At 32.0% G+C, this 18605-nt stretch overlaps 2 protein-coding genes across 3 annotated transcripts; one reads left to right on the forward strand and one right to left on the reverse strand.

Moving 5' to 3' along the window:
* Positions 1 to 5607: 5607 nt before the first annotated feature.
* Positions 5608 to 9031, reverse strand: LOC111033314 (zinc finger MYM-type protein 1-like). Its single transcript, XM_022313996.1, has 3 exons — positions 8941 to 9031; positions 8794 to 8871; positions 5608 to 8237 (listed from the first exon to the last, which is right to left on the reverse strand). The coding sequence occupies exons 1-3, from the start codon at positions 9008 to 9010 to the stop codon at positions 5983 to 5985; spliced, it is 2403 nt and encodes an 800-aa protein (XP_022169688.1). The 5' UTR covers positions 9011 to 9031; the 3' UTR covers positions 5608 to 5982.
* A 4760-nt stretch (positions 9032 to 13791) lies between these two features.
* LOC111033307 (tyrosine-protein kinase CSK) lies at positions 13792 to 18041 on the forward strand. Of its 2 annotated transcripts, none has more exons than XM_022313987.1 (11): positions 13792 to 14980; positions 15389 to 15518; positions 15624 to 15793; positions 16107 to 16326; positions 16669 to 16803; positions 16870 to 17006; positions 17106 to 17267; positions 17346 to 17541; positions 17619 to 17705; positions 17778 to 17870; positions 17938 to 18041. In XM_022313987.1, exons 2-11 carry the CDS (start codon positions 15483 to 15485, stop codon positions 18022 to 18024), a joined length of 1323 nt encoding a protein of 440 aa, XP_022169679.1. In that variant the 5' UTR covers positions 13792 to 14980; positions 15389 to 15482; the 3' UTR covers positions 18025 to 18041. The 2 variants fall into 2 exon arrangements, with proteins under 2 accessions (XP_022169679.1, XP_022169680.1); XM_022313988.1 differs by lacking the exon at positions 13792 to 14980 and adding an exon at positions 14987 to 15120.
* Positions 18042 to 18605: the final 564 nt, after the last annotated feature.

Below are 18605 nucleotides of genomic sequence, written 5' to 3' on the forward strand. Positions count from 1 at the left end.
AATAATAAGTTATTTTAAATTTTTGCATATTATATTATATCCATACACGTTTATTATATTAATGTTTACAATTTTAATACCGAGTTGATTTGATTTGTGCGATTTGTTTGAACATGATTGAAATCATCCATAACTTAAATGTTATTCCATAGGTAATGTCTTATTGCATATCACGCACGCACATTATATACATCGATGTAGCACGTCACTACGTAAGTATTGTGACACGCGTTCGTAAACATATACATATATCTATATATAATATAAATATATTACAGTATGAATTTATTATTTTCCAAATTTCTGTTCGACTTTACTTCGTTTATAAGTTATCTGCTCTCCTTCTTGCCGAGGTTTTAATAAAATTAGCTTTCTCGTGACAATATCATAACAATATTTTTATTATTTTATAATATTGTGTACTGTATCTAATTTATTATAAGGTACACCTATAATATCATTAATTTATTTTACCTTTACAAAATTATCTTGTCGCTTATATTATGTCTCTGGATTTCTTAGGATAAACAGTTTATTCCTGTAAACTATTATACTGTATAAATGCAATTATCGAGTTTTAATACGTTTTTCTGAACGGCTAATAATAATAAAAAATAAAAACGAAAGGGAAAAAGAGTATTTACAATCCGACGAACTCCAGCCCGTACGAGCAATGCCGTCTTATATTTGTTTCGATAAAACGTTCGCCGGGAATCGTATAATACAATAACATAATATTATACTCGAACATTGGATAAATAAAGTTAAATTGCGAGGGGCAGTCTGCCGCGATCGTCGGACCGTCAAATGCAATCAGTTTCGGTTGATCAGTTTCCTATGTGTATATACGTAAAACGATCATAGACTACATTATAATATTATGTAATGTGTAAAATACGATTCAACACTCTTCTCTGTTTATTATTATATAGGTACGTCGTACGTATATACTATATAGTGATAGGTCACACTGCACTGCACGTGTCGTATATACAAAACGGGTAAAGGGGTGATTCATTTAACGTATACGAATCCTATAATACACCCATCAAGTGTTTCTGTTACATGATAATAAATCGTTGTAAGACAGCATTTTTTGGAAGACAAAATTGTATTTTTCACCATTTTTTATCTTTATCTATTCAAAGTTTTTTAATCTTTTGAATCACAACACATTTTAATTTCATATTCCAACGGAATATATAATTTGGATTATTTCCATCTATAAAAATCAAATTTTGGACAAGTAGCTTACTATAGTTATCAGTATTTAAAGTTTAGTCGAGCGAATCAGTGCCGATCAACATTTTGAGGGGTTGCTAACTTTTTGTACTACTTTACTCCGCTTTTCACTCACTCATAAACTAGTCTTCCGAAATTCGAGTTTTATGCATTGAAAAACACCAAAAAATATTCTGCTTTAGAATAAGGAATTAAAAGTGTATTTGTTGTCATTATTGTCATCAAAAAAATAATAACGATAAAAAATACTAATAGTATATATTGTTTTAGAAAAATTTCTTTTGTAATTCTATGTAAAAGACATATTTTCAAAAATGTTGGTGCGTGTTTTCTGAAATATATCTTACGTTAATTAGATCACTCGGTATTATATACATTATATAGGTACTTTCGGACTTTTTCAAATCGCCATTTGTTTTTATCACCGGTAAACGCGATATATACGCTGCGTCTACCGACTACCATAATTATTATTGATATTATAAATGCCAGAGCCGGCGCTGGGGCGGTCCCGTCTGTGGATTCGAGCTCGGGTTCCGCGCGTAATGGAATTCGGTCGTCGCACACCTGAGGCCGATTCCGCCGGGCCTGCAGCTGCAGCCGCACCCCACCGAGTATTTTAAAGTTGTCCCTGGATCGATGGTTTACGAGTGTGTACGGACACGGCTGTGAAAAGTTTGTATATTATTTAAGATGCGATGTCGGCGCATTGTTTGTCACTCTCTCTCTCTTTCTCTGGAGACCTGAGCGAGAGATAAAAAATGTGCGTTCAACAGGAAGACTTGTTATTAGTAGGCATGGAAGCTTTAATAATATTAGAGTGAATTGACCCGGTCGTCAATAATAACTTCGTCAAATAACTTAAATTTAAGACATTTTTTGTATTTGTGCGTTGGTTTTTTTACTATATTTAAATTTGTATGCATGTTATGAGTATAGGATATAATTTTAAAATGTTCATACATATAGTATAGTACAAATACAACCCGTTCGAGACTTAGTTTTTGGTCGTTGAAATAGTTTTTTCTTTTAGGGGGTGGGGGGCTGTACACTTGTTAGAATAGGCTTAGCTCTCTTCTTAAACAGGCTTTAAGCCGCGCATATACTAGACCCGAACCGGCCGAACTGACCGAACCGAAAAAAATCAAAATTCCGATTTTACGTCATGTGAGTGCATACACTTGTACCGAACCGATAGCCCGAACCGAAATTCGGGTCGGTTCGGATTTCAACTGTTCAAACATGTTTGATTATTAAAATTAGCGGTACTATTATATGTATAGGTAGATGCTCTTGATTTAAGAAGTTGATCAATAAATGAAATAATGTGATTAATATAATTTTTATCTACAGTCATTATCGATCATATTACATTCGATGTTTCGATAACATTGTTAAAGGAGCACACAACACAAAAAATTAGTTTTTTTTATTTGAAAGAATGTTCAATTCTAACGATAATGGCATACGTTTTACGTTTCTACTCACATTATTCAATAAGTTATGAGCAATTGAAAAAAGACGTGTGACGTCACTGGGCCGGAGTCATCGTAATTGCCTATCTTATACGAGTAAAAGTTCCTCGATTCACACAACGATTTATCAACCTAAACATTTTATTTTTGCAATTTTATATACATGTAAATATGTGGTTTTATATGTTTAAGACGATGCAAGTATTAGAATTGCAATACGATGTTTAGTTTTTTAAATATTAAAAATCTTAAAAGAGACATTTTGGTTAAACCGCACGTCATGGAGAGTGGCGCTTGGCGTTCGAAAAACCGATCCGCCGTTTAACCAAAATGTCTGTTTTAAGATTTTTAATACTTAAAAAACTAAACGTCATATTGAAATTCTGATTCTTACATCGTCTTAAACACATAGAACCACACATTTATACGTCAATTAAATTTTAAAAAGAAAATGTTTAGGTTGATAAATCGTTGTGTGAAGCAAGGAACTTTTACACGTATAAGATAAGCAATTACGATGACTCCGGCCCAGTGACGCCACGCGGCTATTCTAAATCTCTTAATATCTCTTAAAGTAATATTTTTTGTTACATCGTATCTTCACAAAATCATTTCATATAACCATAACTACAATAATTTAACATTTAAAAAAAATTTAAAGAATTTATTTATTTGTGTTGTGTGCTCTTTTAATGTGTACCAGGTACCTACTACCTAGTACCTACTATGTCCTATATAGTATTAAGTACTTTAAATATTTCTTAAATCGTGGTATTTTAGTAGACAGTAAAATTAATCCGGACCTCATTAGTCCGGACTTTGCTTAATCCGGACAGTCGTTTATCACGCTAGTTCATGATGTAGATTCAAATAAACATGAAAACGAGTTCAATTATACAACTATGTACTATTTTTTAGGTTTAATTTTGTTAGATATATGTATTAGATAGACTTAAGGTCCCCACACACTGCAGCGGTGGCGGTGGCGGTGGCGGTAGCGGTAAAATGAGTCCGGACACAATTTACCGCCACCGCTGCAGTGTATGGACCTTTAAGTATTGTAAGTATAGTAAAATATCCAATACAATTTTTCTAAATTTATAATTTACGATTCTTAGTTATTTTGTTAATAAAATGCTACTTTCATTAATTCGGACAACCTAGAACCTCAATTAGTCCAGATTAATGAGGTTCTACCGTAAATGTTTTGAAAACGTGCGTTTTATCTACAATTTTATTGACCGTTTCACATTGGTTTTTTGATAATGAAGTCGTACTGATCCGTAAGTATTTTAGTAGTTGTAAATACGTCGCACGTGAGAGTTGCTAAGATGTCATCTCTAAAATTTGAAAAAGAAAGACTCATAAGTTTAGTATTTGCGGAAAACCAAATTTGGAATCAAAAACATGACAAATACTATAACAGAGATGAAAAAATGTTAATATGGACACGCATTGCTACAAATCTGGGTACAACAGGTAATGCATTATTTAAACTTATATAAATATGAATAATAAAAATAAATTTGTTTTGTAATTTAAAGATATAAAATTATAATAATAAATGTAGCTAAATGATCAAAAAAAAAAAAAAAATAATAATAATAATAATAATAATACGTATACAATACAAGTAATAATACAATAATATTTAAAATATTTGAATAAATAAGTACATGGTCAGTACACAAATAAAATCACTATTAATTTTAACATAATACTTAATAGTTATTATACCTACAATCAAACTAAACTACTTTTGAATGTTTGCATACTGTTCTTGAAATGAAATCGATCCTATAGGACTAATAAAATATTTTTTTAACGTAGCTCTTACGAAAGTTGCTAAGTTTGAACTCTGATTACATTTGTCCTTACATTTTTTTAATTTCTATCGTTTTCATACGAACTCGCAGCAGATATGATGGTTTGTGCACATGGTTGCCCTTCTTTATCTTTTATAAGATTATGTAAAAGACAAATACATTGAACTATTTTAATTGATCGGCTTATGCAAGAGTCTCCATTTTGATACCATTATTCCAAAAGCATCTATTACATATCTACGGGCAAGAACATGACGATAATTATTAATACGTTCTTCTTTTGATAATAGTCGTTTAGAAAATGGTTTCATAATATTATGTTTTAATGTATAAGCGTCATCACTCATCACTTAGCATAAAAAATGGTACTTCTACAGATGTTCCCGCCAAATTAGATGATTTTCATTATTTATAAAAGTTGTCAAAGTTGATGATGCATATGTTCCTCCGTCGCTTTGTTTTCCGTACGCTCCAACATCAACAGATATAAACTTATAATTGACATAATGGCATCGGATACACCTTGTAGTACGATGGAAAAAAATGCTTATAATTATAATACATATTCCCAGAGTGAGTAGGACTTCGTAAACGTATATGTTTTCCGTCTATACAGCCAATACAGTGTGGGAAGTTCCATTTCACATTAAATTCATGCGTTGAATACACTGCATTCGTCAACTGTCAAAAAATGGTTGTGGAAAATACAATACGTGGTGATTTAATCATCTATTTAGCTATTGACTTATTTTAGTTCAGAACAAAAATTCTGGGACACTCAATGCAGCTATACCCGCAAAAATTCGGACCGAACATTTTTCGGTTCAATACTTTCACCGACGGACATTATGAATTTTTTAATTCTCCTAAAATTTCAGGGAGGGCTGTTGCTCCCGCAGCTCCCTGGATACGCCGCTGTAAGTGTTTTTAGTCTTATATATTATATTACGTTTATTATATAGCTTTTATTTATTAGGCATTTCCTCTTTTCTAAAAAACAACAATAAATTGCGACCGAAAAGCCGCTCAGCACTAATAATTGTATACGAACCGGCCAGGGGCGCCGGAACGATTTTTTTGCTGTGGGGGCAAAATATTTTAAGCTTTATTCTAGAGGGCATAAGAGCAAAAATAGTGTTGTTTAATTTTTGGTGCTTAATCTTCACCTCTCCCCAATTTTTACACCACCTATGCTGGGAATAGGTATAATTAATAATAATAAGGAAGGTATAATTAAATTTTTTTCTTACAAATATTTATTAAACAAATTCAAATCATGTAGGTATAAAAATTTATTAACAATACAAATTACAGTTGTAATTAACTTTTTCACATGCACAGTTTCTTTGTTGTACAATCTTTAAACAAAAATCCCATAACTATATTTTATTATACAATATTAATAAATATAATATACAGTTTAAATTTTAATGAATAATTTACATTTTACCAAATACACTTTTTCTCTCTGCTGTACGGCTAATGAACTCTTTTAGGATATCATCCAAGGAAATCTCATACAAAATAGTTTGGTTTAAGTGTAATAGTAATAAATGAGTCAAACGCTTTTGACTCATAGTTGAACGTGTATAGGTTTTTAAACGCCTGAGCCCACTAAATGACCTTTCTGGTGTGGCTGATGCTGCAGGTATTGTGTATAACAGTATAATAAGCCGTTCAACTTGGTTCATCAATTGACGTGACGTTTCTGGCAATATTTTAAATATTTCAACAATATATTTTATTGTTGCTGAGGGATTATCAGAATTTAAAATATTGGGAAGCATTATTAATTGAGCAGCTAATTGATCTACATTAAAATCAGTTACGTGAAGACCGAGAAGTTTTTTTATTTCACTTATTTCAATTTTATCTCTATTGATTGAACGAATCAAAATAGTTTCCATTGATACTACTTTGTCTAACCCAGACTGAGTGAATCTTTCATTTAATTCGTTCAACAAACAATCAATTAAAGCAAAAAATTCTTTTCTTAAAGCAACTTTTTTGTTGATGTTGGCTGGAGGTGTGCGTGTAGTTGAATATTCAAGCTTGGCGGGGGGCTTACAAACTCTAGGATTTTTCGGCATTGTAAGGTTAAGATGTACGGCCAATTGTTTGGTTTTATTCCAAGTATCATTGAAAACATCATCATTACGTAACGATGTTAGAGTTTTTATTAACAATTCTGATGAATGTTTGGCTCCGATAGCAGTGTATGATATATTTTGCAAAGCTTTAGCTAACTGCTCACATGGACCCAAAATTAAAGACAAAGATTCCAGAGCAAAAACAGTTTCAAACTTCCAAAGTTTCGTCTCATATCCGCGGAGAGCTGCACGTCTATCTTTACTAATTGAATTTGAATCTTTTAAAATTTCCTGTACTGTTAAAAGAACCCTTTCATAATTTTCTATAAATCTATTAACTGCTTTTACTCGGACTGTCCATCTTGTAGGACAAAAAGGAATAATGCCTGGTATATTTTCAGTTGTATAGTCATTTTCTTCATCTAAGTTAGTCGAAAGAACAATACCAGAAAATATGTTTTTGCGTTTTGATGAATCTAAGATTGTATTGCTTACAAATCTGATTAAATTTAGAGCATCATTAGCAAAATCTACAGTTTTAATAGTATCACTCAATGCTAAGTCCAATGAATGATTTGAACAATGGATAAATATAGATTTAGGTTGTACATCAGAAATTCGCTTTTGTACTCCACTTATATGACCAGACATAGTTGCCGCTCCGTCAAAACAAAGTCCTCTAACATTTTCAAAACTAAGACACATACGTGTCAATAAATCATTGATGCAAGAAAATAATGTTTCAGCATTTCCACTTGGAGGATTATACATTCCCACAAAAATTTCGTTTATATTTAAAGAAATTGTATTTAAAAAACGAAAACAAATGCTAAACTGTTCCTGACCAGAAATATCTGTAGTGCCATCAGCCATTATGGCCATAAATGGACTTTTTAGAACTGAATTTTTAATCTTCCGTAAAACAAAATGCGCCATAGTTTCAAGTAACTCATTTTGAATATCCCCACTTAACCAATTGTTTCGTTTTTCAAGCCAAATTTTTAGTGCAGGATTTTCAAGTGAACGCTCTTGTAATAAATAAATTAAGTTTCCAGAGTCCCATGTACCACCACGAATAGCTTGACCGCTACGAGCTAAGTAACGAATAGAGCTAATAACAATTTTAAATACTGTACGAGCTTCTTTTTGTTCATTTAAAGACTGTTCAGTAATTAAAGATATAACAGGACGCTTGTTGTTACGAAAATTTAAATATTCTATTGATGCTCTATGGTTTTCACTTTTTTCGTGTATAGAAAACCGCTCAGTGCCCTTCTTCCAATTTTGAAATCCAGTATCGATAAACGATTCTTGCCCATGAATTTTTATTTTTGTTTTTTTAGTTTGACTGGCCAAAGCACACGGATAACATAAAACAACATTTTTTTCTTTCACATAATGAAGCCAACTAAACGAATTGAACCATTTCAACTGACATGATCTTCCATTTGTTTTAGGGAATACAAAATCATTTTTGGGAATAAATTGTTCAGTTAAATAAATATTAACTTTAGAGGTTTTTGTTTCTGTTATGGGTAGTGATGTAGATGAATAAATGGGGATGATTTCTAATGCTAATTGTTCTAATTGTTTGTTTCTGTTTTCTGTATAAAATAAGTAAAAAATATAAGTGGTACTGACAGATATTAAAAATACATTTTTTAATTTGAAACCAAAACGAAATTTAAAAAAAAAAAGCGAGCAGTGGGGTAAGTGTCAAGTGAATAACAGATTAGGTTTATAACTGATTTGAATTAAATTAAATTTGAATTATTCAATAGGTCAGCGGTACCCAAACTTTTACGACCACGGCACCCTTAAAAAATTGTGTGTGTTTCGCGGAACCCTAATCAAACTCAACTACAATTTTTCTAAATAAAAAAAGGGAAATCAATTCTCTAAACTCTCAAGTCTAAATAATATTTTAATGATACTGTTAATGACTTTTCATTATTAAACTTAGTTTAAAAAAAAATTTTCAAGCAAAAATATTTTAAATAACAAACATTAAATAAACATAATTTTCTCAATAGTCTCATACATCTGGCGGAACCCCTGACATAGTCCCACGGAACCTTAAGGTTCCGCGGAACACACTTTGGGAAACGCTGCAATAGGTCGTAAAAATAATGGTAGTTTACATAAAAACAGTTTACATACCATTGTCTTCAACTGTCGTTTGTTTTGACGGAATCTCGAAAATACCAGGGTCGTCTACGTTAATTTCTTTATCATAATCTAAAGTTGTTGTATACTAACTATTAATATAACTGAATAAAACATAATTAAATAAAAATAATTGCATACCATTTTCTTCAACTGTTTTTGAACACTTTTTAAAAAAATGTGTTATTGTAGAGACTCGATGACGCTTCATCCTAATCAAATGAGTCTTAAAATGTAATAGCAAATAAAATGTAGTTATTTAATAATTATTATGACACGTATATTTGAAATTTTAAAATAAATCTTACTTTTTTTTCACAATTATTCTAGTCTCTCGCACAAGTAATAAACAAAATTACGCAAATAAAAATTTATAATAATACGGCGCGACGAAACTGGCGATTTTTATCACGTCTGTTTTTCCAATGTTCAGGAATAGAACTTCTCTCACACACGCAACGCGATATTGTCGCAAAGACTGCGGCGATAAGAATTGCATGCGATTGAATAATATATTCACATTAGTTTGACAATATAATAATAGAAGTGCGACGCGCATGCCATAGCAGCATTTCTTGGATTTTCCCGGTTATTTTTCCAATCTCTCAGAGCCTCGGTGCAATGTGTATTCTTAGTATTTTAAATTACTAATAGATATAATATATTACTTGCTGAACAAAATTATAGAATAATATTTAGGTANCAGCATTTCTTGGATTTTCCCGGTTATTTTTCCAATCTCTCAGAGCCTCGGTGCAATGTGTATTCTTAGTATTTTAAATTACTAATAGATATAATATATTACTTGCTGAACAAAATTATAGAATAATATTTAGGTATAGTGGGTTAAATGTAAATATAATTAGGCCATGAAGTCGTGGGGGCCTTGCCCCTACAGTATTTATTTTGTGGGGGCAATTGCCCCCACTGCCCCCATTGTTCCGGCGCCCCTGGAACCGGCAATGGTGTAGTAAAATAAAATGTTCCCGTTTTCACGCGATCGGTCAAAACTAAATTAAGTATTATATAATATATTATATATATATTGGCTGCAGCGCGTGTGATGGGGTGAGTGAGTGGAAAACGAATGGAACCGCGTGCGAAACACAAAAGTGTGAACAACCGCGAGGGGGTGCGAGAGCGATCGAATCCCCGAGGAGGACACTGCACGTACGCGGCTCCTACAAAGTATATAACGTCCATAATACGTGCGTATATATATATAGGTAGGTGTACGCGTTATTACATTATATCATATTATATATATACATAGATTCGCCCCGCACCCGGCAGCTCTGCTGTCGTTTATATATATATATAGTTATTACTTATTACACGGATCGGCGGGCCTTTTAGAAACCGAATTGGATTAGAAAAACGGATCAGGCTTGTATTTCAATGATTCGATTACAGTACAAGTCTATACACATAATGTACCAATAAAATTGTACCGGGTCTTACGTACATGCAGGAGTCGCTTATACTGTAGGTCTGTAGACAATCGCCTCGCAAGTGCGCAGTCGTTCGTATGATGGGTAGGTAATTATTATACAATATATTAGTACGTACTTTATAATACATTATATGTGTGCAGGCGACTTCAATTATTGTAGTCAACCGACCGGATTATGTTATATATGTATTATAATACAGATGGTTCTGGGTTCAGTGTATAATATAATATCTTATCTTAGTCACTCTACATATATTATTTTTATATTTAATATTAAGGAATATGAATACAATTGTGACAATGTAAAACATTAAAGTCCTATGTTTTATATTTTTGTATAATATATTATAACTAGTTAGGTATATGGTATATATATCTTTACTTACTTATATATTAGGTAGGTATAAGTACGCATAGTAATCGCATAATTTTGCCTGACGTGAGATTCGTGGAACAATATCTTAAATTCTTAACGTAATTTATATAGTATACAATACGAATACACAGATAACTCACGTGTGTACGGATTTATAATTTCGAAATGGAGATACAGAGAATACATTTTTCTTTTCGACAAACATTTGTCTCTTCGTGTACTATTCTCGTCCCATATTTATACACCTAGTACTTACAACTTTTTAATTTTTATATGTATATAAATACGTGTAAGTTTTTATAGTCAATCTTCATGTCGTCTTTTGAGCCAGCGTACGCACTCATATACACGCAAATCCTTAAAACAATGCAATTGTTTCCTTCCGTTTTCGACATTGAGAATCGAGACTAAATTTTATATTTTTAAAATATAATATATTAATATATTATACATCTTATATATGATATATTTATTGTTATTTATAGCTACAGCCTACAGTATACTTTTGTAGTCTGTACTTTTGTAAGTACGTATATTTAACGAATTTATATAATGTATATATATATATAACTATATGCCTAAGCCTTTTCATGATTAAAAACCCAATTTTTCAACAACACATACCAGTCGACAGATGGTCTGTAGGTACTAAATCGTCTTCGAACAGGCCATGGCCGTTGCGCTGATTTGATGTTTAAATAGCAACTCCAAGGCAGCCCAGCATGCGATTGCGGCAACGATAGACAAACCATAAATCACATTATAAAGAAATGCCAGCTAAGGAAATTCAACCAGGGCATCGAAGGAATCCACGTGATAACACCGGAAGCAGTAAAGTGGATAAGGAAACTGGACGTACACCTGTAAACTGTTACGCATTGTTATGTTATATTGTTATATTATATTATATATTTATAAAACCTTAACCTTTTCAATCTAAATTTAATTATATTATGCTTTATGTTTATATTTTATTTTATTTTATTGTTTAATTTTGCTGTAAATGATTTGTTAAGCCATACGAATAAATAAATAAGTCGACAGATTCAATAGACATTAGACATACAGATGGCAACTTTTAAATTCCTTTATTACACATACATTATCATACTTGTATATTTTGAAGCTAGATTCAACTACACATACCTATTATAATAATAACTTTATAATGCGAGTCACATTTGTTTTTATTTTCAACAAATAATGAAATGAAATCCTTTATTTTGTTAACTAGGATTCACACCGATAATAAAACAGTATTAAAGTGGTTTATCTTACATTTTCTATTATTTAAATTGAACGATTTAATATTTTTATAGTCAGCTTTAGTTGGCTTCTTCGTAATTAATTAAATTTCTATTCTTAGTTTGTGTTTTACAACTATAATAATACGTATGGAAATATAAAAATGTTAAGTTATGTTCAAATGCATACAAATTTTCATAAATAAAGTACACTTTTGCTTTGGATAAGTTTTAAATTTGTCTTCAAAAATTAAAAAAAAACCGATTCAAAGTACACAACCTACCATAAAATACTATAATTATAGTAGGTTATGTGTATAATACCTACTATACCTATTATAATATTATAGATTTAAAAGGTCTGGTTCTGACATTGTGTTCGGCGACTGATGAGTGATCTTATTAGTTTTAAATTTAGTCAAACAATTCATTTTGTACATCCATTTAATTGATACGTTGTTGAGCTTTATCGATTCTTACCCTTTTAAGTTTAACTGAGAGATTGGTAAAACCTTTTTAGGATTGGGCTTTTGAGATATTTTAAATTGTGTATTAGTTCTTACTATTCTTAAATATGGCTCTGTTCCCTGTCTTATACGATCCCTTCACACGACGAGTATTCAGTTGGAAAGTGTACAACTTCAATTTTTAAGATCCCTGGATTTATACTCTAAATATTCTTCATTCGCGATTCACTCGGCAATTGGCTATCTGTATAGCTGATTAGCTTAAAATATGGTTGATTCATTTGCAAAATATCGACGTGTCCTAAGTATAACATTTTTCAATGATTAGTTGTGCGTGGTAAATTAGAATCATTTATTCTACAATCACTCATTAATTTCAAAGTAACGAAATTCCCAAGTCTCCTTCTACACTCTTATTATAGGCTATGCGGCATATGCCTACATGCATCTCAAATTATTTTTGAAAAATCATGTTGCAATAAGACGTTTGATGAATATTGCCATTGCCTGGACTCTTCGTCTGCCATTTAATTATTAAATATGATAACAATATTGCAATGTGCCAATGTATAAATCGTTTATTACTTGTTCTTGTTAATTACAATTTTTAAGTATAAGTATCAAACATGTAGACATACGTGTATTTTCAAAGGGTCGTACTCGTTTATGTTATTAATAGAAGATGATAATATTATAATATTATATAGGTAACGTATTATTACCTACGGGTTACGACAGTAGTACAACTGTAGGTACCCACGACTATATAATAGGTACGCTTTACGAACACCTTTAGTTTCACCTCGATACATTTTATAATACTAAACAAATAATTTAATTTGGTTTACTTGTATTTTATCATAATTATCATAATGAATGCTAGCGGTTACACCATGTCACCATTGGCCGGACCGCCAGAACCACTGCAGGTCTACAGCACTGGGTCGTACGTAGTGGCACGACCGCTACTTCACTCACATAATAATAATATATTGCATGAGTGTACACTTGCGCACTATTATAATAATAGTAAGTACACATAGCCTTTTTATTATTATTTACGCGTACCTACGTCATACAATTGTTATTATTTATGATCATGTACACAAAATTATACGACGCTCAACCGTAGCGCGAAACGTTTGATAGAATTAATCGTTTGTTCGGGGAAAAAAAATAACTGTGCGGAGTGGGTGAAGAGAGTTAGCAATAACGAATTTTCCGCGAATGCTACTCTGCGCCTCTTCCAGTCTGGCTCGGGAAAACGCTCGAGCACTCGGCCGTCCAGAGTAATCACGTTATAATGCAAAGTCGGATCACTAAGTCGATCGTACAAAATAATTATTATAATTTAAAATAATATATTACTATCATAATATACGCACGTCGAATACGTAGTACCTATATAACTATATATACGTTTAAATGTTTTGTCGCGGCATCGAACGCGTTCGTCTCGACGGGTGTTTGCATGCAAAATGTTCGTCATCGTCGCAGTAGTCCGCAGTTTGACGCATCGGGTCCGCGAAAAACACTCACAGACATACTGAAATCTCTGCAACGTCATATTATTTTAATCAACTGGTCTTCGTCTCACTCGAATTTACCTTATTATAGTTTGTTCGAGTAGAGCATACCTACAGTCCGAAATTATTATTCAGTTGTGTCTTACTTGATGTCTTCAAGTCATCGACTTGATAATTCATCATATCGACGGATATATGAGCTTTTTAATCACAAACAAACTACAACTGAAGACAGACATCCCGTCGTCACGCGGTAGTTTTTAACGGCGGACCGTCGTGCAAGTCGCGCACTTGCTCGAAAATCAAATTAGTTTTGATCTTTTTTCGTAACGCCTAAAACCGAACGTTCCTTCAGTTTTCGATCCAAGAAGACATTTACCGTGTACGGGCGTACGGCGCTGTACGTTCTGCACTGATAAGACGGACAATTAATCGGATCGTGTTCACGGCAAAAACCTATTAATGTCAATTAAACTTTAAAGGTTCTAACTTTTCTCGTTATTCTTATTCTGTTCTGTGGTTCTCTAGTCGATCTTAGGCGGCAAAGAAGACGAAGACGACGACGGCAGTGTGACCATTTGTCCGGCGCTCGAACTCGTTTCGGTCCGTCGACAGCGTTGACCGTGGCCTGCAGCGTGCGTCCGTCAACGATAATATTATTGTATACAACTGTTTTCGTGGTGTGCGCGCGTGCGCTCGAGTGTGTATATTGTGTTTACCATAATATATCGTCATTATCAACGCGTATCGCCCGATTATCATTTCATTACCAATAATAATAATAACAATATAAAAAGTAATAATAAATAATAATAATAGTGTTTTTAGTTTTATGTGCGCCAGTGTTGGGTTTAATGTCACTTCGCGAATCTCTCCGTTCAGTCTTCCGATCGAAAAACTAGCACGCGCGGAACTGGTTTCGCGACTTCGCCGCCGACTACAACTACTACGACGACAACAGCCTAATTGTATCGCACGTTCGCAAAATCAAATTCCGCGGCGTACGCGATTTGTGAAATTTGTGTCCGCCGCTGTTATGACGGATCGTCGTCTGACGAGATCCCGATTCGCCGAAAACCGTTCCGGTCGTCCACGTTAACCCGGGAATACCAGTGGTAAGCATCTGTGAAATTTATGCGTGTTCCCAGTATCCGTGGCATCATCCTTGGCTGACCCCGACGATCACCTCAGTCTCTAAAACTTTAGTAGTTCGATCGTATTTTATTCACTTGACGCACATCGTTGAGTACTTCCCGTAAGTACCTAGATCGAATTTTTTCCATACACCCACTATAGATGATTTTATGTTAGAGACCAGATTGTGTATCAGTGTAGGTGTGTGTTGTTTTTATGTACCCGCGTGTTTGTGTGTGTGTGCGTATTCCTCAAATGTGGGTGTGTGATGATTCATACTTGCTGTAATATGAACCAATCCTAATGTTGCAATAACAAAATACAACAGTCCTAACCTACTGTTACATATTTTATTAATCACTCTTTCATAATCTATTATGTGTGCACAGATCAAACGGTCATTAATTGCAATAAATCAATGTTCTGTCACGGATAGATTGGATCAAATGGTCGTTGGCCAATCGTTGAACAAACACTGGAAAAATGGATCACGGGTATCAAAATACTGGCAGAACCCATGTAAGTCAATTATGACTTATACTTTATAGTCTACGCTCTTGTCATTGAACTAGAATAATGTGGTGTGACTTATTTTACTGACAAACTGTCATTGGTAATTTTTAGTTTGGAACAACTCCTCAACAATTGGTTACCCATTCGTTTTGCGACAGAGCTTCGCCAGTGTCACCCGTCACAAACTTTGGAAGTTACTCTTCATTTGTGCAACACGTAAAAGATGACAACAATATGAATTCATTACAGCGCAAGGCACAAGTGAAATTAAATGCCATGCCGTGAGTACAAATTACTGTAGTATATTACTATCTAATTATACAATTAACAATCATCAATAATAATATGATAGTCTTAGTTGTTGTATGGATAAAATGTTGTATAAAAATATAAAAATAAATCAATTACATTTTTTAACTGATTAAAGAACACTATGTATACAATTTTAGAACGAAGTACTTACATTTTCTTTTAATAACATTGTCTATTGGGATAGATTATTCTTATACTGTTATACTTTATGTTTAAGCTCTTATAATGTATGGATTTGGTAAAATACATTACTAATTATTTCTGTTATTTATGTGATACTAGATGGTTTCATGGAAAAATATCAAGAGAGATGGCTGAAGATTTGCTAACACCAAAAGAAAATGGTCTATTTCTGGTTAGAGAGTCAACTAACTATCCAGGAGATTATACACTTTGTGTTTGTTACATTGGCAAAGTAGAACATTATAGAGTAAAGTACAAAGACAATCAACTTACAATTGACGATGAAGAATTTTTTGAAAATTTATCACAATTAGTTGAAGTGAGTAATTTGTTAATCTATTTCTTCTATTTTTTGACATTTAATGTTACTTACCTGTCATCACTTGCTCACGGTTAATATTCAACTCAGATAAACTTGAAATCAGCATATGAAACTAACCTTAATAGTACTGTATCTATAACATTTAATGTCTTCTAATCATGTATGGATGTATGTTTGAAGTTGTTAATTTGTTTTCATATATATATATTATGGTATTAAAAACGGGGTAAATTCATAACCCACGCGAGTGAATGTAGCATCAAAAACACACGAGTGGTTAAAAATTAATTGGATTTTTATTTTTACAAAACATAATTGTGTATGATATTTATGTTGTAGCACTACCAAAAAGATGCTGATGGACTATGTACACAATTAACCAAGAGTCTACCTAAAAAAGGCAAACAAGAATTTTGTATTGATACCAAATCTTTTATTGATGCCGGATGGGTTATACAAGAACAAGAATTACAGGTTTGAGAAAGAAAAATCTATTTATTTGATATCTTATTTCATTAAACTTTTTTTTTTATTTTCTAGTTAAATGAAACAATTGGCAAAGGAGAGTTTGGTGATGTATTATTGGGAGTGTACAGAGGAGAAAAAGTAGCTGTTAAAATGTTGAAAGACTCTAGCGTAGAAGCCCAAAAATTCCTAACAGAAGCTTTACTTATGACGTAATTCGGTCTTTTTATTAAATATATTTTTGATATGTGTGGTTTATTTGGTAAAATACAAAAAATACATTGAAATGTATGTGTTTTTTTGTTTATCAGGTCTTTGAGGCATGAAAATTTGGTTGAACTTCTTGGACTCGTATTAAATGAAAAACACCTATTGCTAGTTACTGAATACATGGGTAAAGGGAGTCTAGTTGAATATTTACGATCAAGGGGAAGACTTCATGTCACTAAAAAAGATCAAATTAATTTTGCAGTGTAAGCTATTATACATTTTAAAATTATGCATTGATTTATCATTTAGTTATTAATCGTATGTTAAAAAAAATATTTTAGTGATACATGTAGCGGTATGGAGTATTTAGAGTTTAGAAAAGTAGTACATAGAGATTTAGCAGCTCGAAATGTATTAATATCAGAAGCTGGAGTAGCTAAAGTAGCTGATTTTGGATTGGCACGTGAAGAAAATTATATTGTAGATGCTGGAAAATTGCCCATCAAGTGGACTGCACCTGAAGCACTTAGACAAGGGGTAATTTGAAATAGCAAATATTTATGATGTATTATATTTATTTAAGATATTGGATGTATTTTTAAAAATTGTGTCAGGTGTTTTCAAATAAATCAGATATGTGGAGTTTTGGAGTTCTACTATGGGAAATTTATTCTTTTGGTCGAGTTCCTTACTCCAGAATAGTAAGTGTTACAATATTTTATCTTGTTTGCTTATCAAACAATATTAATAATTAAATTGTTTATGTTTACCAGCCATTAATTGATGTAGTAAAGCATGTAGAAAAAGGTTATCGTATGGAAGCTCCTGAGTGTTGTCCTCCGGAAATATATGAAATCATGAGACAAGTAAACATAGTTTTGCTATGCTATTAATATTATGATTTATTGATATTTATTCCTTATATTTTTTTAGGCATGGGACTTATTGCCTGATCGAAGACCAACGTTTAAGGATGTTAAGACCAAACTAGCACAGTTAAAAGTTGTAACTATTAACTAAGAGTTACATTTACTAATAACTTATGTATAATACTATATCTGTGCACTAACTTTGTTAATATCTGTATAGTATCAAATTGAATTAATATTTATGAACTAGTCTTTATTTTATCTACCTTCAGTATTTATTATTCTTTAGTGTTTTCTTTTAATTATTATTATTACTATTACTATTATTATTGCATACTATCTAATATTTATACAAAATAAATGCATTTAGTATTGGTCGAGGTAGATTTTCAATTTTTTAACTGAGTTACATAACTACTTCAATTACGATGTTCATTGGTATTAGATATTAAATATAAATGTATATAACATGATCACATTATTTGTATTTATTATATATGTAATCAAAAGCATTATATTTATATTAAATGGGATCTTACTATTAAATAATATATAAACTGAATTAATATACTTATGAATTAATGATAATCATATTAATAGTCTTTGTGGGTATTAACATTTTAAAATTAATATACATGTATGATATTCTGTTAAGTGCTTAAATTATTAAAGATGGTATTATATATGGTATATACATCATACATGTGATATCTAGTTATATCAGGAATTAAT

Source organism: Myzus persicae, unplaced genomic scaffold (assembly GCF_001856785.1).
Source record: "Myzus persicae strain clone G006 unplaced genomic scaffold, MPER_G0061.0, whole genome shotgun sequence".
Classification (NCBI taxonomy): Eukaryota; Metazoa; Arthropoda; class Insecta; order Hemiptera; family Aphididae; genus Myzus; species Myzus persicae.